Source organism: Salmo salar, chromosome 26, assembly GCF_965601325.2.
Source record: "Salmo salar chromosome 26, fSalSal1, whole genome shotgun sequence".
Taxonomy (NCBI): domain Eukaryota; kingdom Metazoa; phylum Chordata; class Actinopteri; order Salmoniformes; family Salmonidae; genus Salmo; species Salmo salar.
This window is the reverse complement of record NC_138316.1, coordinates 3495724-3516715: the sequence shown is the minus strand read 5'-3', so window position 1 is coordinate 3516715 and position 20992 is coordinate 3495724. Positions and strand designations below refer to the sequence as shown.

General features: G+C 40.9%; 1 protein-coding gene across 1 annotated transcript; it reads right to left on the bottom strand.

The window, feature by feature from the left end:
- Nucleotides 1-1110: 1110 nt before the first annotated feature.
- Nucleotides 1111-13109, bottom strand: ppic (peptidylprolyl isomerase C). The gene is given in 7 exon segments (XM_014174765.2): nt 1111-1197; nt 1587-1664; nt 1666-1712; nt 1715-1756; nt 2015-2117; nt 6874-6987; nt 13053-13109. Coding segments are annotated over 7 exon segments (528 nt in total).
- Nucleotides 13110-20992: the final 7883 nt, after the last annotated feature.

The following is a 20992-nucleotide window of genomic DNA, read 5'->3' as shown; positions in this document are numbered from 1 at the left end:
GATGAGACCAAAATGGAGCTCTTTGGCATCAACTCAACTCGCCGTGTTTGGAGGAGGAGGAATGCTGCCTATGACCCCAAGAACACCTTCCCCACCATCAAACATGGAGGTGGAAACATTATGCTTTGGGGGTGTTTTTCTGCTAAGGGGACAGGACAACTTCACCGCATCAAAGGAACGATGGACAGGGCCATGTACCGTCAAATCTTGGGTGAGAACCTCCTTCCCTCAGCCAGGGCATTGAAAATGGGTCGTGGATGGGTATTCCAGCATGACAATGACCCAAAACACACGGCCAAGGCGACAAAGGAGTGGGTCAAGAAGAAGTACATTAAGGTCCTGGAGTGGCCTAGCTAGTCTCCAGACCTTAATCCCATAGAAAATCTGTGGAGGGAGCTGAAGGTTCGAGTTGCCGAACGTCAGCCTCGAAACCTTAATGACTTGGAGAAGCTCTGCAAAGAGGAGTTGGACAAAATCCCTCCTGAGATGTGTGCAAACCTGGTGGCCAACTACAAGAAACGTCTGACCTCTGTGATTGCCAACAAGGGTTTTGCCACCAAGTACTAAGTTATGTTTTGCAGAGGGGTCAAATACATATTTCCCTCTTTAAAATGCAAATCATTTTATAACATTCTTGACATGCTTTTTTAAGGATTTTTTGTTGTTGTTATTCTGTCTCTCACTGTTCAAATAAACCTACCATTAAAATTATAGACTGATCATTTCTTTGTCAGTGGGCAAACGTACAAAATCAGCAGGGGATCAAATACTTTTTTCCCTCACTGTATCAACAATGTGTGAGAAAAAAAGTTGTTTCAGCTTAGCATGACAAAGTGCTGAGTGGATAGTGCAAATGACATTCTGATCATTTGACAATTAGTGTAGAACAAACAACAAATTACGCCCAACAGTTTTAACATATTCTTCATAAATTACATCTTCTCATGAGTTAAGTATTTATTTTGTTAATAGTTAGTATACCCATTAGAGAGCCACGGATATGCTCTAGTAATAAATAAACATAAACAACAACTGCATAATATTTCTCTAGTGAAAGTGTAGTGATAACCCTCCCAACCCTCCACCTCCTCAATAAATTGCTTTTTGACTTCAGTCTTCCCACTGTTGACAATGACACACTGTATAGGGCAGGTTTCGGTCATTTGTGTCTTGGAGCTCGATGGTGTGAACCACAGACTGTAAAGAGAAGATTAGAATATATACAAGCGATTCATTGTACCCGTGTGTGTGTGTGTGTGTGTGTGTGTGTGTGTGTGTGTGTGTGTGTGTGTGTGTGTGTGTGTGTGTGTGTGTGTGTGTGTGTGTGTGTGTGTGTGTGTGTGTGTACACTTGTGTGTGTGTACACGTGTGTGTGTGTGTGTGTGTGTGTGTGTGTGTGTGTGTGTGTGTGTGTGTGTGTGTGTGTGTGTGTGTGTGTGTGTGTGTGTGTGTGTGTGTGTGTGTGTGTGTGTGTGTGTGTGACACGTGTGTTCATGTGTATATGTGTGAGTGACAAATTATTTTCCAATGTCAGTGGCCACAAAAAATATTCTAACTCTAAAAACAAATTGTTTGCCTCCACTTACCATAACCTCCAGCATCTTCCCAAACACCACGTGCTTCCCGTCCAGCCTAGGAGCCCTGGCCGCAGTGATAAAAAAACTAGGAGCCGTTGGTGTCTGGGCCCGTGTTGGCCATACTGGCCCAACTGCTCCCAGTTGCTTCAGCTTGAAGTTCTCATCAGCAAATTGGTTGCGTAAATGCTTCTACCTGTGGCAACAAATGAGGGAAACAGCATTTAAGGACTGTGTGGGGACAGATGAAGAGACTGGGACTGGAGACTATGGGTCCTGGTCAAACATAGTGCACTATATAGGGAATAGGTGCCCCCTGGGATGGGCCTACTGAGAACTTTGGGGGAGTGTACGTAACCACCTTCTCTGCTTTGTTGATATACTATTCCCAACATTCAACATAAGATCAAATGTCTAAGACAGATCAAATTCTATGTGATCTTTCTTACCTCCAGTCCCATCTCCAGCTGTGAAGTCACCGCCTTGGATCATGAAGTCCTTGATTGCCCGATGAAACTTACTTCCTTTATAACCATATCCTTTCTGCAAAGACGATGATTTTGGAAATTCACATGACTGTATCGCCTATCCATTTGCAAATGTGCAAGAAATATGCAGGTGTGTCAGAATATAGGCTACTTTAGATGCTATGTTCAGTCTACACTTTAAGAACAACATCATGTCAACAGTTAACCTGCTATGGCTAGGGGGCAGTATTTTCACGGCTGGATAAAAACGTACCCGATTTAATCTGGTTACCACTCCTACCCAGTAACTAGAATATGCATATACTTATTACATATGGATAGAAAACACCCTAAAGTTTCTAAAACTGTTTGAATGGTGTCTGTGAGTATAACAGAACTCATTTGGCAGGAAAAAATTGAGAAGGTTTCATGCAGGAAGTGGCCTGTCTGACAAGGTGTCGTTCTTCTTGTCTCTGTTTATTGAAGAGTGAGGATCTTAGCTGTTACGTGACACTTCCTACGGCTGCCATAGGGTCTCAGAAGGCGGTAAAAAGCTGAATCGTGGCTTTGCAGGCTCTGGCTGAAAAAAAGTAGCGCGTTTGGGTAGTGGCTGGTTACAGTAGTGTGAGACTCAGGCTCGTGCCCGCGTCGACCGAAAGCTTTGTTTACTTTCCTCTGTTTAGCTAAATGGACATTCCTGGTCAGAATATTATCGCTTTTTTACGAGAAAAATGGCATAAAAATGGATTTTAAACAGCGGTTGACATGCTTCGAAGTACGGTAATGGAATATTTAGATTTTTTTGGTCACGAATTGCGCCATGCGCACGACCCTTATTTACCCTTTCAGATAGTGTCTGGAACGCACGAACAAAACGCCGCAATTTGGATATAACGATGGATTATTTTGGACCAAACCAACATTTGTTATTGAAGTAGCAGTCCTGGGAGTGCATTCTGACGAAGACAACAAAAGGTAATCAAACTTTTATAATAGTAAATCTGATTTTGGTGAAGGCTAAACCTGCCGGGTGTCTAAATAGCTAGCCCGTGATGCCTGGGCTATGTATTTAGAATATTGCAAAATGTGCTTTCACCAAAAAGCTATTTTAAAATCGGACATATCGAGTGCATAGAGGAGTTCTGTATCTATAATTCTTAAAATAATTGTTATGCTTTTTGTGAACGTTTATCGTGAGTAATTTAGTAAATTATTAGCAAATTCCTCCGGAAGTTTGCGGGGGGTATGCTAGTTCTGAACGTCACATGCTAATGTAAAAAGCTGTTTTTTGATATAAATATGAACTTGATTGAACAAAACATGCATGTATTGTATAACATAATGTCCTAGGTGTGTCAACTGATGAAGATCATCAAAGGTTAGTGCTGCATTTAGCTGTCTTCTGGGTTTTTGTGACATTATATGCTAGCTTGAAAAATGGGTGTGTGATTATTTCTGGCTTGGTACTCTGCTGACATAATCTAATGTTTTGCTTTCGCTGTAAAGCCTTTTTGATATCGGACAGTGTGGTTAGATAAAGGAGAGTCTTGTCTTTAAAATGCTGTGAAATAGTCATATGTTTGAAAAATGGAAGTTTTTGTATTTTTGAGGAATTTGTAATTCGCGCCACGCCTATCATTGGATATTGGAGCAGGTGTTCCGCTAGCGGAACGTCTAGATGTAAGAGGTTAACCTCTCTTGGCTAGGCGGGACGAATTCGTCCCACCTACGCAACAGCCAGTTGAATCCCGTGGCGCGATTTTCAAATACCTTAGAAATGCTATTACTTCAATTTCTCAAACATATGACTATTTTACAGCATTTTAAAGACAAGACACTCGTTAATCTAACCACACTGTCCGATTTCAAAAAGGCTTTACAACGAAAGCAAAACATTAGATTATGTCAGCAGAGTACCCAGCCAGAAATAATCAGACACCCATTTTTCAAGCTAGCATATAATGTCACATAAACCCAGAAGACAGCTAAATGCAGCACTAACCTTTGATGATCTTCATCAGATGACAATCCTAGGACATAATGTTATACAATACATGCATGTTTTGTTCAATCAAGTTCATATTTATATAAAAAAACAGCTTTTTACATTAGCATGTGACGTTCAGAACTAGCATACCCCCCGCAAACTTCCGGGGAATTTACTAACAATTTACTAAATTACTCACGATAAACGTTCACAAAAAACATAACAATTATTTTAAGAATTATAGATACAGAACTCCTTTGCGCAATCGAGGTGTCCGATTTTAAAATAGCTTTTCGGTGAAAGCACATTTTGCAATATTCTCAGTAGATAGCCCAGCCATCACAGCTAGCCATTTAGACACCGACCAAGTTTAGCCCTGACCAAAGTCAGATTTACTATTACAAAAGTTTGATTACCTTTGTTGTCTTCGTCAGAATACACTCCCAGGACTGCTACTTCAATAACAAATGTTGGTTTGGTCCAAAATAATCCATCGTTATATCCAAATTGCGGCGTTTTGTTCGTGCGTTCCAGACACTATCCGAAATGGTAAATCAGGGTTACGAGCATGGCGCAATTCGTGACAAAAAAATTCTATATATTCCTTTACCGTACTTCGAAGCATGTCAACCGCTGTTTAAAATTCATTTTTATGCCATTTTTCTCGTAAAAAAGCGATAATATTCCGACCGGGAATCTCCATTTAGGTAAACAGAGGAAAGAAAACAAAGCTTTCGGTCGACGCGGGCACGAGCCTGAGTCTCACACTACTGTAACCAGCCACTACCCAAACGCGCTACTTTTTTTCAGCCAGAGCCTGCAAAGCCACGATTCAGCTTTTTGCCGCCTTCTGAGAGCCTATGGCAGCCGTAGGAAGTGTCACGTAACAGCAGAGATCCTTTGTAATGGATAGAGATGGCAAAGAAGGCCAAGAAATGGTCAAACAGGGTACTTCCTGTACAGAATCTTCTCAGGTTTTGACCTGCCATTTGAGTTCTGTTATACTCACAGACACCATTCAAACAGTTTTAGAAACTTTGGAGTGTTTTCTATCCAAAGCCAATAATTATATGCATATTCTAGTTACTGGGCAGGAGTAGTAACCAGATTAAATCGGGTACGTTTTTTATCCAGCCGTGTCAATACTGCCCCCTAGCCCTAACAGGTTAAAGGGGAAGTTCAGGATTTTACAACTTGTGTTAGATGGTTCCTCACACTGAAGGCTAAACTGTATTCTATGGGCCAGGAGAAACTGTAATCCATGGTTCGGTTTTCTCTAAACAGCTGTCATGACGTTGCCCTCTTTGAGTACAGTGAGCACAGTTGACCCCCTCCCCCTCTACCATCCCCCTACTTCTGCACCATCTCCCTCTGTCTCCTACACCCAGGCTGCTGTGGTCAGAAGGTGGTCGTAAATTCCAAAGGGAATGTCCTGCCTCACAGGCCACAGTTTTGAGACAGAGTGGTTTCATAGAGAGACAAAGGAATTCTTCCAACTCACAGGACGGGGGAACCGAATTACATTTATGTTCTGGAGAAGGTATAAAAGATCGGTGAAGAATCTAGCTATGAACTGGTCCGCTTGGTACAATTTTATGACAACTCATGAGAGACAATATTGCCATATTACCATAATAATGTTTATATAATAGCCTCAGCTATGAGACTTACATCTAAATGGTTGTATCAACTGAATCAACAAGGATAAAACTATTTGGAATATGTTGAGATGCTATGTAAGATGTTAAAGTGAGAAAATTGTATTTTCTGTTTAAAGTTTTACCAAGTCACCGGCACGCCCCCAGGGACACAGACAGGACAAGGCATCATGTGACAGCCTTTTCTACGTTCAGTATATGAATCCCCACCCAGGGTTTCTTTCTTTAGACCAGCTTACCTCGAGAAGAGAGAGCCAAGGTTTGACCATGCATTCTACTGAACTTCAACCATACCACGTGGTTAAACTATCGATATAGAAGTCTTTGATATTAATTACTAGTCTGCAGCTAGAAATTCGGTATCATTGAACGCGAAGACCGACGAAACCACTATTCTATAACGATATTAATGAATGTTGCTTTGAAAGATCCATTCTAACCGAGAGAGAGAGAGAAACTCTCCAACAAAGATCACGACGACACACTGAGCGTAAATATATATATTGATTGCAATTGTTTCCGAATGAGTGAGCGTTCATGTGCAAAGGATTAGCATATCAATTGTTAATATTTATCAACTCTGTTGTGCCTCCTCAGCGGCCCTTTATCACCCTTTGTTTAACAAGCCGCCATGCCGGTTTAGCCCACTAGGGCACATTTCTCTGCCCTTGATTTGTAATGATACCTACTGTTTTGTATGCTTTCTGTGAATTACTTAGTTTAGTAATTAAATGATTTTAAGACAAGTGATGTATGGATGACTTAGTGAAGACTGGGTTCGTGCAGATAACAACAATTTATGACGTTTGGAATGAGACTGGACGCGAGGTAATAACACATCATTAAAACAAGAAGATAATAGATCAGATCTTATAATATAATATATAATGTTATAATATCTGACAGTTATATTAGGAAAATTATAACTGTGTAATCTGAATATTTTCCTTGGTGCCCCGACCTCCTAGTTAATTACAGTTACACAATTAATCAGTTAATCGCGTAATAATAATTACAGAGAGTTATTTGATAAACATGTCTTCAAGTTAATGATGCCCAAAGACACGACACAGCCATGATCATAGACCTATGATCTATGGATGGATAATTGGTATTCTGATGCTTTCCTGTCTTGTTTACTCACACCACAATAACAACTTTTACACAGACAGCGTACAGTGGCCTACCTCCCCTTTTGCAAGACCCACAAAGTTATTCACAATCAGTGGAAGAAGGTCTTCAAACAGGCCAATCACAATCCTGCCAACCTCATGGCCTGCCACAGTGACGTCAAACAACACCTGAAATAGGGAAACAAACACAGGAACTAATTATAACTAAATAATAGAATAGATTGAATGGAGTAGAATGGAATATAATTACTTTCTTTTTCACATTAACTTCAGTAATTGATTAATATACAGTAGAGTTCTATTGAAACGTAAAACAGAAGTGATCGTATTTAATTATTGTGGTGATATATTGAGCTGTGAACTGAAGAAAACTATAAAGTAGGCATACATACAATAGGTCCACATGTTATTTATACACTACAGCTAATGGATGATGAGTCATTACAAACATTTGAATGGCTGAGCTCTCTCATAAACATAAGCCTGAACATAAGCCTTTTCCTATATGGTGCATGCCAGGGGAATGAGTGTAGCTTATTATGTAGAAGATATAGGCTACTTGTCACGTCCTGACCCTACTAAGATGTCATTTTCTATAGTAGAGTAGGTCAGGGCGTGACAGGGGGTGTTTTGTGTTTTTCTATGTTTTCTATTTCTATGTTTAGTTCCAGGTTTCTATTTTGTTTTTGTTTTTTGGGGGGTTGATCTCCAATTGGAGGCAGCTGGTCCTCGTTGTCTCTAATTGGAGATCATATTTAAGTAGGGATTTTTCTTCCTGGGTCTTGGTGGGTTAATTATATTTTGAGTAGTGTTTGTTTCTCTCTGTGTCACGGTTTGTTGTTTTGTTAATTCAGTTCTTTATGTATTGCAAAGTTTCACAGATTTAATAAAATGTGGAACTACAACCACACTGCACTTTGGTCCGCTCCTTTCGACAGCCGTGACAGAATAACCCACCCTAAAAGGACCAAGCAGCGTGGAAAAGAATGGACCTGGGAGGAAGTTCTGGACGGCAAGGGATCCTGGACATGGGAGGAGATCCAGGCTGGATGGGATCGCCTTCCATGGGAACAGGTGGAGGCAGCGAGAGCAGAGCGGCGACGAGAGGAGTCACGATACCAACGGCGAGGCAAGTGCGAGAGGCAGCCCCCCCCCAAAAAAAAATTGGGGGGGGGGGGGGCGCACGGGGAGATTGGCAGAGTCAGGTTGGAGACCTGTGCCAACTCCCCGTGCTTACTGTGGGGGGCAAGTGACCGAGCAAGCACCATGTTATGCTGAGATACGCACTGTGTCGCCAGTGCACAGCTACAGCCCGGTGCGCTCGGTGCAAGCTCCTTACAGGTGCCGTGCTAGAGTTGGCATTCAGCCAGGAAGGAGTATGCCTACTCAGCGTTCCTGGTCTCCGGTGCGTTTTCTCGGCCCAAGTTATCCTGTGCCTGCTCTACGTACGGTACCCCCAGTTTGCCAACACAAACCTGTGCGACCTGTCACAACGCCTCGTGCTTGTTGGGCTACGGAGGTTATCCAGCCAGGACGGGTTGTGCCAGCCATAAGCTCCAGATCTCCAGTGCGCCTCCACGACCCAGTATACCCTGTGACCTGCTCTGCGCACCTGGCCTCCGGCGACGCTCTCCAGTCCGGAGCCTCCAGTGACGTTCCCTAGTCCAGAACTAGAGACCGGACTAGGGAACGTGTTGCACCATGAGCTGGGCCGTCTCTTTGGCAGAGGGTAGTTTGGGGAGAGGGATGAAATGGTCGGCCTTGGAAAACCGATCCACTACCGATCCACTACCGTCACTGTCCATTAGGTTCTGAAGTAGCTCCTCCTGTCTCTTAATGGTAGCTCCCTGCAGGGAGACAGTGAGACTGAGCTGGTCCAGTCTGCTGGGTCAGTCATGGCCAGTTCGTACTATAACGACACAAGGCGAAACCCAGATGCAGACACAGGAGGCAGATGGTTTGAGCTCTGATATTTATTATAATCCAAGGGGTAGGCAAAAGGCAGGTCAGGGACAGGCAAGAGTTCATAGCCAGGGCAGAGTCCAAAAACGGTACAGGGCGGCAGGCAGTTTCCAGGTCAGGGGCAGGCAGAGTGGTCAGGCAGGTGGGCTCAGAGTCAGGACAGGCAAGGGTCAGAACCAGGAGGATGAGAAAAAGAGAGACTGGGGAAAACCAGGGGCTAAGAGACAACCGCTGGTTGACTTGGCAAACAAGACGAACTGGCACAGACAGACAGAAAACACAGGTATAAATACACAGGGGATAATGGGGAAGATGGGCGACACCTGGTGGAGGGTGGAGACAAGCACAAGGACAGGTGAAACAGATCAGGGAGTGACACAAGATATGTTGATAAATGTACCAAGACGTTCAACGTTAGAATGGGATAAATGCAATGTGCTGTTATTGCCCTATACACATTATGAACTATGCCTAGTTAACCTCTATGGGCTAGGTGGGACGTCACCGTCCCACCTATTCAACAGCCAGTGGAACAGCGTGGCGCAAAATATAAAAACGTAAAAAATGCTATCATTTCCATTTTTCAAACATACGACTATTTTACACCATTTTAAAGATAACACTCTCATTAATCTAACCATATTGTCTGATTTCAAAAAGGCTTTACAGCGAAAGCAAAACATTAGATTATGTTAGGAGAGTACATAGCCCAAAATAATCACACAGCCATTTTCCAAGCAAACATATATGTCACAGAAACCCAAAACACAGCTAAATGAAGCACTAATCTTTGATGATCTTCATCAGATGACACTCCTAGGACATTATGTTATACAATACATGCATGTTTTGTTCAATCAAGTTCATATTTATATCAAAAAACAGCATTTTACATTGGCATGTGATGTTCAGAAAATGTATCCCCACTGAAAACTTCCGGTGAATTTACTAAATTACTCATCACAAACGTTGACAAAATACATAACAATTATTTTAAGAATTATAGATACAGAACTCCTTTATGCAATCGCTATGTCAGATTTTAAAATAGCTTTTCGGCGAAAGCACATTTTGCAATATTCTGAGTACATAGCTCAGCCATCACGGCTAGCTATTTTGACACCCGCCAACTTCGAGGCACACTAAACTCAGAATTAGTATTAGAAAAATTGTATTACCTTTGCTGATCTTCGTCAGAATGCACTCCCAGGACTGCTACTTCCACAAGAAATGTTGTTTTTGTTCCAAATAATCCATAGTTATGTCCAAATACCTCCGTTTTGTTCATGCATTCAGGTCACTATCCAAAGGGTAACGCGCGAGCGCATTTCGAGACAAAAAATTCAAAATGTTCCATTACCGTACTTAGAAGCATGTCAAACGCTGTTTAAAATCAACTTTTATGGTATTTTTCTCGTAAAATAGCAATAATATTCCAACCGGACAATAGTGTATTCATTCAAAGAGGAAAATAAAAAAACAGCAAGGTCTCGTGAACGCGCATATCCAATCTCTTAGTCACCAGGCAGACCACTGACAAACTGAGCTCCTATTATCTGCCCAGAGACAGGAGACGCCTCAATCCGCTTTCTGAAGGCTTTAGAGAGCCAATGGAAGCCTTAGAAAATGCTACGTAACGCCAGAGATACTGTAGTTTCGATAGAGAACCAAAAGAAGAACTACAAATTCTCAGACAGGCCACTTCCTGCTTGGAATTTTCTCAGGTTTTGCCTGCCATATGAGTTCTGTTATACTCACAGACACCATTCAAACAGTTTTAGAAACTTCAGAGTGTTTGCTATCCAAATCTACTAATAATATGCATATTCTCATTTCTGGGCAAGAGTAGTAACCAGTTTAAATCGGGTACGTTTTTTATCCGGCTGTGAAAATACTGCCCTCTAGCCCAGACAGGTTAAATAAAGGTTACTTTTTAAAAAATTATATAAATGAACATGTAGACTCGTTGACTCTCGTACCAGTATGTATTCAACACAGTAGCTGTTCGTTCATGAAGGCTTCCATCAAATTCCCCCTTGAGGCAAGCCTGTGTTTGTGTGCGTAGATCTACGTGCATGCGTGCTCTTGGGTAGAGTCCGATTTTTTTGGAGCAACGTGCACCTTTTGTAACATGATACCCTCGCAGGTCCATGTGTTCCTAATCCTCCGAATAGCAACATACACAAGGTGGCGATAGCAGAGATTTTCTTGTTGTTGTCTTCCCATTTGTGGTAAAAGCAAAGAAGAATCACATTTTAAAACATCATCACCACTGTTAGCTTATTTAAATGAAAACCAACTGCATATTTGAATAATGGCTACATGTAATGGAAGTTTAGGTTTATTATAAATGATCTTGTGTGCCTGCCGGTTGCCTGCCAGTTGGCTGTAGGCTATGCCGATAGCAGTTTGCTAGCTATCTGGCTAAAAACAGCAAGCAAGCTGGCCTTTTAGCTTCCCACGTGTGAAATAATCCGATTTCTAATTGAATCATATGGCCCGGCAAATATTCTTTACTTGCCTGTGTAACCTACAACATTATCCCAGTATAATATGCTGCTTGAATGTATTCACTCCCATATCAGCTAAAAATAGAATGCCATCATTTTTGCTCACAGAGAAAAAGCACATGGCATGGGGCTGTTTTTAGGTAGTCAATCAGGTAGTTATTACTTCTAAACAAAATACATTTTGGGGGCATTCTAATAAGGCTACAATGTTGTTTGGTTTATTGTTTGAACAGTCACAGAGGTTATATTTGGTTATCAATGGAAAATGTTACATTTACATTTTAGTAATTTGCAGACTTACAGTAGTTGAGTGCAGACATTTTTTATAGGCTTCTTATTGAATGCCAAGCTAAACCAAGGCAGCAGTCTTGAAGTTGAGGTGATTTTGAAGTTGATTAGCTTCCCATGTAGCCATGTGAAATAATCAGATAAGAAATCCCCTTGCCCGGTGGGTATAGATCAGATCAAGGAACCAAGCAAGCTTAATTGCCTACACAACACTGCTCCGCAAGGAATGATATGGCGCGTTATAAACTAATGTTGCACAGGAGTACATCGAATGTCAGAAGACACTACAGGTAGCCGCCCCTTTTGTGAAGACATTGCGACACTACGCTACTCTCCGTAGGGTCCAACTCTGTAGGGTATAAACAGCCCTAGAATGTAGACCAACATGCTTCAGCTCAGTGAGAAATGGCGGAAAGATAGATGCGCAGGAGCGAGCGCTCTACCATCCGACAGTGCATTCTGTGTAATTTCGAGCATTACAAAACCATCATTTTACGGATTATAAAGTGGAAGGCTATAGTGGGCTTCAGCCATGGTCATTATCTCTAGGCTATTTATTACACATTCGTTATTTAGGCTCTTGTTCATAGGCCTACCTGCTTATTAGGCCTAGGGATTTGTTTTAATGAAACGACTTGAGAGCTATTTATAGTTTTCAGTTTGTCGTGTTCTTGGAGTTTTCAGTTTGTCAATGCACTTGATTTCAATCTCTTCCTGTGGATTGAAGAATTTCAGCAGTGGCACATGCAGTAGAGATGTGTAACGAGTGTCGTGTGTGGAGGACCAAGACGCAACAGGGAAGTGTATACTCATCTTCTCTTTTTAATATATAAGAAGGAGAAACAAAATAAACACCTATACAATTAACAGAAACAACACTAACCGTTCTGTCAGGTGACAAGCACAAAACAGAATACAACTACCCACAAGCCACAATACAAACACACCCCTAATTATAGGACCTTCAATCAGAGGCAACGATAGACAGCTGCCTCCAACTGAAGGCCCCAACACCAATTAACTAAACATAGAAATACAAATGACTAGACAGAACCTAGAAATAAATTAACATAGAACAATCACCAAAACCCTGGACTAATAAATCAAATACCCCTCTCTACATGGACACATACACACAACCACCCTGAACCACATAAAACAAATACCCCCTGCCACGTCCTGACCAAACTAAACACTAACAAATAACGCCTTTACAGGTCAGAACGTGACAAGATGGCTTTTTTCAATCTCCAGTGCTGCTTCTTGTTCTGGGTGCTACTGCCATGCCATGTCCTTCCTGAAGAAGATTCTGAGTGGCTTCATCTGGGATATACTGGGTTAGGAAACGTGTCATGCCCAGTAGCCTCGGTAGATATTTTCTGTCTTCTAGTGGGGGCATCTTTGTGATTGCTGTCACCTTGCTTAAACCCCATCTGTGCTGGTGATGTGCCCCATGTATTTCACTTCACTCACCATGTACTGTATCTTGTCATCATTGAACTTCACATTCAGACTGATGGCTCTGTCCATTGCCTGCTGTAGAATGCGGTCATGCTCTTCTTTAAAAAACGATCTGAGTTAATCTGCTGAAATACCTCGCTGGCACTTTTTTTGCCATAGGATAAGCGATTAAACTGTTACCTCCCTTATGGGTTATTGAATGTGCAGAGAGCAGCTGATTCCACATCCAGCTTGATTTGCAAATACCCATCCTTCTCATCTAGAATAGTGAAGACCTTATTGCTTGTTGGTTTGCATTGCACATCCTCTGGCGTGGGTATGGAGAAGTGTTGATGCTGTATGGACTTGTTCACGTCCTTAGGGTCCAAGCATACCCTAAGAGAGACATTTTTCTTTTCAGTTATGACAAGACTGCTCACCCACGCTTTTGGTTTTGTTACTTTGCTGACCACACCCTTCTGCTCTTGGTTGTCCAATGTCTCTTTCAGCCTGTCAAGCACAGCATATGGGATTTTCCTACATCCATGAACAACAGGAGAGACTTTTGAATCAATGTAGATGTGGTGCTGGCCTGGAAACTCACATAGTCCTTTGAACACAGATGCGTAGCACTTGCGGACCGTGGTGTGCAACTGTTTCAACATTTCTGATGAGGTCAAGCTGCACACAGACCTCTCTGCCTAGTAGTCAGATGCATCTGTAACATAGAACTTTAGCTTGTTTGTGCAGAGTGTGCACTTACAATGTCATTATGCCCTTTGGTTTTATGCAGGTGCCTCCATGGGATATGAGTACAGTCTCAGTCTCTTTTAATTTGAATTACTTGGTACATTTTTCTGCTAACACTGTCTGTGATGCTAAACACAATTTTCTCCTTTAGCATTAGATCCTCAGTGTCTTTGAACTCACAGTTGCGTGCTCTCAGCCTCAGTTCGGTTATAAACTTGTCAATACCAGCCTTTCATTGAACTTGTTCCTAAAACTGATCTCTCCAACAGTATTCCTCCGTGGTGCACAATATTTTTCAAATGCTTGCTCACCTCTGCCATTTTCTTGTCCTGTGGATCAGCATATGGAATCTCCATCGTGTTGTGGATCTCCATTGCATCCTCGCCGATGCAGTGTAGAAAAACTGCTATTTTCCACCGGCTTGACGTTTAGCCCACTGGCTATGTAATACAGGTTCAGTCTTGTTCCAATTTCCGCCAATTTTCGGTGATGTAAATGACTGCATTGCTGCTCATCCCAAGCTCATATCAAAGTATTTTTGTTTCACTCACGTCCATTAGCGTTAGTAGACTGCTGGCGAAGTCCACATTCTCACTCATATGCAGCTAGCTACTGGAATTTTTTTCTCCCTACATTTTTGATTGAAGATAATGTCCGATTACATCCACTCTTCTGACACTTCTGACCCCCAGGAGAATAAATCACTTTCTCCCGGGTAACCCGGTATTTCCCGCCAAAACCAGGTGTCCTTCAAAAGCATTATAAAGCATATAAATGGGCCTATGTCTGGATTTGATTAGAGCTTTGATCAAAAATTCAAGCCTGATTCTTCCTAAGCCTGATGAGCCATACATTAAATACATTATATGAGCTCTACATTAAAGACATTTAATGAGCCCAAGCCCAAACAAGACCAAATTATTGTGCTGTTATCTAATACATATATGATACAGGCTACTGCACATGACCCAAAACAGGAAAACATAAAAGCCAATAGATGTAGCTAGCTACACTTGAAGTCGGAAGTTTACATACACTTAGGTTGGAGTCGTTAAAACTCGTTTCTCAACCACTACACAAATGTCTTGTTAACAAACTATAATTTTGGCAAGTCGGTTAGGACATCTACTTTGTGCATGACACGAGTAATTTTTCCAACAATTGTTTACAGACAGATTATTTCACTTATAATTCACTGTATCACTATTCCAGTGGGTCGGAAGTTTACATATACTAAGTTGACTTTTAAACAGCTTGGAAAATTCCAGATAATGATGTCATGGCTTTAGAAGTTTCTGATAGGCTAATTGACATAATTTCTGTCAATTGGAGGTGTACCTGTGGATGTATTTCAAGGCCTACCTTCAAACTCAGTGCCTCTTTGCTTGACATCATGGGAAAATCTAAATAAATCAGCCAAGACCTCAGAAAATAAATGGTAGACCTCCACAAATCTGGTTCATCCTTGGGAGCAATTTTCAAACGGCTGAAAGTACCACGTTCATCTGAACAAACAATAGTACACAAGTATAAACACCATGGGACCACGTAGCCGTCATACCGCTCAGGAAGGAGACGTGTTCTGTCTCCTAGAGATTAACGTACTTTGGTGCGAAAAGTGCAAATCAATCCCAGAACAACAGCAAAGGACCTTGTGAAGATGCTGGAGGAAACAGGTACAAAAGTATCTATATCCACAGTAAAACGAGTCATATATCAATCAAATTTATTTATATAGCCCTTCTTACATCAGCTGATATCTCAAAGTGCTGTACAGAAACCCAGCCTAAAACCCCAAACAGCAAGCAATGCAGGTGTAGAAGCACGGTGGCTAGGAAAAACTCCCTAGAAAGGCCAAAACCTAGGAAGAAACCTGGAGAGGAACCAGGCTATGAGGGGTGGCCAGTCCTATATCGACATAACCTGAAAGGCTGCTCAGGAAGGAAGAAGAACTGCTCCAAAACCGCTATAAAAAAGCCAGACTACAGTTTGCAACTGCACATGGGGACAAAGGTCTTACTTTTTAGAGAAATGTCCTCTGGTCTAATGAAACAAAAATAGAACTGTTTGGCCATAATGACCATCATTATATTTGGAGGAAAAAGGGTGAGGCTTGCAAGCCAAAGAACACCATCCCAACCGTGAAGCACAGGGGTGGCAACATCATGTTGTTGGGGTGCTTTGCTGCAGGAGGGACTGCTGCACTTCACAAAATAGATGGCATCATGAGGTAGAAAAATGATGTGAATATATTGAAGCAACATCTCAAGACATCAGTCAGGAAGTTAAAGCTTGGTCGCAAATGGGTCTTCCAAATGGACAATGACCCCAATCATGCTTCCAAAGTTGTGGCAAAATGGCTTAAGGACAACAAAGTCAAGGTATTGGAGTGGCCATCACAAAGCCCTGACCTCAATCCTATAGAAAATGTGTGGTCCGAACTGAAAAAGTGTGTGCGAGCAAGGAGGCCTACAAACCTGACTCAGTTACACCAGCTCTGTCAGGAGGATTGTGCCAAAATTCACCCAACTTATTGTGGGAAGCTTGTGTAAGGCTACCCGAAACGTTTGACCCAAGTTAACCAATTTAAAGGCAATGCTACCAAATTTCACATTTCACACACATTTTAAAATATAATCAGGCCTATTTGTATAATTAGTAGGCTGATGCATATATCTTTCATAATATTTCCCCTAATGTTATTAGCCTACCTCCTCTTTCTCTTTCTATTGTTGCTTCATTCGTTCCTTGCTTTCAACAGTTAAATTAAATACGTTTTGTTGTTCATATCTTCATCATTTTAATGACATTCTTGAATAATATTGGACTGGAAATAGATGCAGAAGGCTTTACCATCTCTTTTATGAAGATTGAATGGTTATGTGTCTGATGAAATAGGCCTAACTGCAATAGCCTACCGGCATCGCATGTTCGCTCTTCTTTCAAACTACCTGTAAGTTCTATTGGCTGCATTATTTAACATTAGCAAGCTAGAGCTTGTGTCCCTCTTCACATAGGCTATTGGTATAAGATATGGTATAAAAATAATATCCAGAAGCTATTCTACTCTATCTTTTCCTGCATGGGACTCCAAGAGCGAAGGAGCATTTTTTAAGGAGATAGGCCAGAGGAGCACTGGTGCAATGCTTATTGTTCAAGAGACAGAGGCTACAAGTTAGAAGCTTACTATGCATAACCAACCCATCATGAATTAGCTAAATATAAAGCTAATACTGCATTTAATGTATTACCTGAAAGAGGTAGACTAGGATATCTAGGGCTATATCAATCTAGAACCGGATTATCTATACTGAACAAAAATATCAAAGCAACATGCAATAATTGTAATTGTTTTACTGTGTTGCAGTTCATATAAAGAAATCAGTCAATTAGAAATAAATTCATTAGGCCATAATCTATGGGTTTCACATGGCTGGGCAGGGGCACATGGGTAGGCCTGGGAGGGCATAGGCCCACCCACTCGGGAGCCAGGCCCAGCTTATCAAAATAGGTTTTTCCCCATAAAAAGGCTTTATTACAGACCTAAATACTCCTCTGTTTCATCAGCTGTCCCGGTGACTGGTCTCAGACGATCCCGCAGATGAAGAAGCTGGATGTGGAGGTCCAGGCATAGCGTGGTTACATTTGGTCTGCGGTTGTAAGGCCAGTTAGATGTACTGCCAAATTCTCTGAAACAATGTTGGAGGCGGCTTATGGTAGAGTTATTAACATTTAGTTCTCTGGCAACAGCTCTGGGGGACATTCCTACAGTCAGCATGTCAATTGCACGCTCCCTCAAAACTTGAGACGTCTGTGGCATTGTGTTGTGTGACAAAACTGCACATTTCAGAGTGGCATTTTATTGTCCCCAGCACAAGGTGCACCTGTGGACTGATCATGCTGCTGAATCAGCTTCTTATGCCACACCTGTCAGGTGGCTGGATTATTTTGGGAAACAAGATATCCTCACTAACAGGGATGTAAACAAATTTGGGTTTACCATTTGAGGGAAATAAGCTTTTTGTTTGTTTGTAACATTTCTGGGATTTTTTGTTTCAGCTCATGAAACATGGTACCAACACTTTACATGTTGTGTTTATATTTTTGTTCAATATATATTTTTTGAGTTGATGGAAATAGAGAAAGACTGTGAGAGAGTGCTCATGCGTGTACTGATTTAAAGCAAGGATATTGGAGTGATAGGCTGTTTTAAAACTCTGCAGCTGCAATAAAACATTAAAGAAATCTTTACAATAAAAAAAATAAGGTAACCCCTGGAAGCCAGATGGAGATGGGTAAATTATATTGTATTACCATAGCATAGACTATGCTGCAGCAAATGCATGCTACCTGCCGCAAGAGCAAAAGTTACCATGATGAGATGCTAGATCTACATGCATTGTGAACCACGCTCCATACTGAGATGGGCTGTCTGTCCCCACCCTGAACATTGATGATTTCTCATGCAGAGGCCGTAGAGAAGCTAGATTTAGACATAGCATATCATTTAACAGGTCATATAAATAATTTATTATAATTTACCGGTTTCTCGCAGTTATTTATCCCAGAAAAAGGGAGTGGTTTTGGGCGGTAAATTCCGGTAAATCTCGGTAACCTGGTTCGTGCCATTCAACCCTAGTCTGGACCAGGCAACTATTGCTCCCTCTTGAAACTTTTGGGAGATCACAATTGTTCTGCGGTTTGAGGTTACACATCCAATATCTGCAGCCCTTGAATTGAAACTATAATTATACTCTCCTTGCCCTTGCCTTTGGCTATTGTTTATTTTCCTGTATACAAACAGATGGAGAGTTGCGATTCATGTCTGTGAAGAGACAGCGAATAGGCTACAGAATTCAGGACATGGGTAGGCTATTTAGGCTATTTGATATTGACACAATACATGTGTTTATGTTTTTATGCCCATGAAGACAAATATGACCAAACTTATTTGAACTAATCTCCAGTTCCATCTGAGATGGATTCAATAGGCCTAATCAAAATAGCCTACCTATATCAAAACGTGGATATCCAAAAGCATGAAGGAAGAAAATACTTCCTCCTACATTTCCCATGTTGAAAGTAATGCCTAGGGAAAATGATAGCCTAGGCAACACCACCAATAAGAGCAAGCACTCAAATCGTGTATTGTGTCATGACTGCAGAGCTTGTTCATTGAAACAAATTAGCACAAATTAGTATACAGTTTGTAAGAAATACTATAAATATGGGGTGGCTGTGGGCAATTGTAACAGAGGGCAATTATAACACCTTGCATTTCTCCAATCAGAAACGAGATGATGACACAGTACATGCCCATTTAGGTTATCTCCCTGCTTGAAAAGTCACAGACAAGTATCTCACTATTTGCACGTTTAATTGACAATGTTTTTTTGTTTTTTTTAGTGAAAGTCGTTTTTTCAACTGGCGGTATTTTTCTTATACTGCCTTGAGCATTAATGTCCAATAATTCAAAATAGCATAATTTTCATCACTATATGTTGGCTATATAATTTAGTCGTCCTAAATATTAAGCACTTACACATTTCTCAAAACACTTATAGGCCTGCTTGGGTGCAGAATAAGTTGAAATAAAGAGACTAACTCCCATCTGAATATACGTCCATATTAATTAATTATATACTCAGCAACCCGTGACCTTAGAGCCAAGATCAGGAGACACTTGGGGCATGGGGAGAGGTTGTTGAATTCTTTATCGGACTTCTGTCAAAGACAGCCGTCCATTTGTCTTGCATTCATCAGGCGAATTAATTAACAAGAAATGTAAACGTTTTAATTGAATGTCAAACAGAATACACTATGCAAATGAGAGCACAACAATTTAAGTAGGCCTGCTTTCAAATCAAGGTTACATAAATATATAAATAATATTTTCTATAGTCCTATGTCTAAATAATTAGCTTTTGTCATAGAACATGATTAATTTTGGCAGTTAATTTATTGATCCGGGCCCCTACTCCAATGTGCTTTACTTTAGGAAGCATTAATCAATGAATGAAAACACCAATGCTCTCCTTGTGTAGGCTACGCTTTGCTCTAGAAACGACGTTGTAGCTTAATTAAAAATCCAAGCATAGGACAATATCAATGATTTGGTCATGCTTATAGCAAACAACAACAACAGGCCTACATAATAACCATTGAATAGGCGTATAACATGAGTTCATTATTATTATTTATAATTATTATAGTAATTATGATTATTTTTATTAATAATATTAATAATATCCATTTAATCATGCAACACCCCATTAATAATATTTTGAATGGCTGTTAAATGTATTGATAGGTTTGAGTGCTTCAGTGAGTTTGGGAGGGCTTATTAGCTCCAAACCTGATTGATGCATAAATAACTGACTTATTCCCATGTTGTAAAGTTGAGTTTGATGATTGGAGTTGAGGTAAATAGGCCTACTGGTGTGCAAAAATAAGGGGTTGAGGTTCGAATCAGTTTTTGTGTGTATAGCCTTCATGAGCTAGGCTATTCGTCCCTCAAGAAATCCCTCAATCAGTCCGTTTGGAGGGCTGTGTTATTTTTCACATTCTTTTACAGTGAAATTGCGCTTTTGTAGACAAGAGTTCATTTTCAGACGATTATGTTGGTGTTTTTCTTCGTTATCAATCTACAGAGGTCTCGAGATGACAAATGGCCTTGTCAAAATCACGCCAGTCAAAACATTTTACCACCCCTCTGGAAGGAATTGTGTAAAATGCCCTACATTTAGATAGGCTATACAGACACTGTGCAAACAGTAATAACTTTCTCAAGCTCATGTGAAACGGTGGGAAACACGGGCTGGATAACAAGTTAAAGGAACAATACCATGAGGCAGTCTACATTATCTTGAGGTGCACCTATTTATTGAATCAATCGGCAAATGTCATGAAAAAGGGAAAGGTGTATATGAATACATATGCCTAAGTAGCCCTTGCACACCTTGAACCCCAATGAAATTAAAACTTTCAAAACATGATTAACAAACGTTCGTATTCATCATTCGCATAATATGTTTGTTCCTTATTCATGTGGTTGAAAATAAATCAAAGTTGCATGACTGCATGCCTCAGATCATAAGTTAAATACGCACCCTAATAGGCTATATATGCTAATACTGTTGGTCATGGGCGTTATCTATTTGAATTTCTAATTTAACTAAAAACGGTCCCACTTTCAACTCTTTCAAGCCTAAAATCCAAGAATA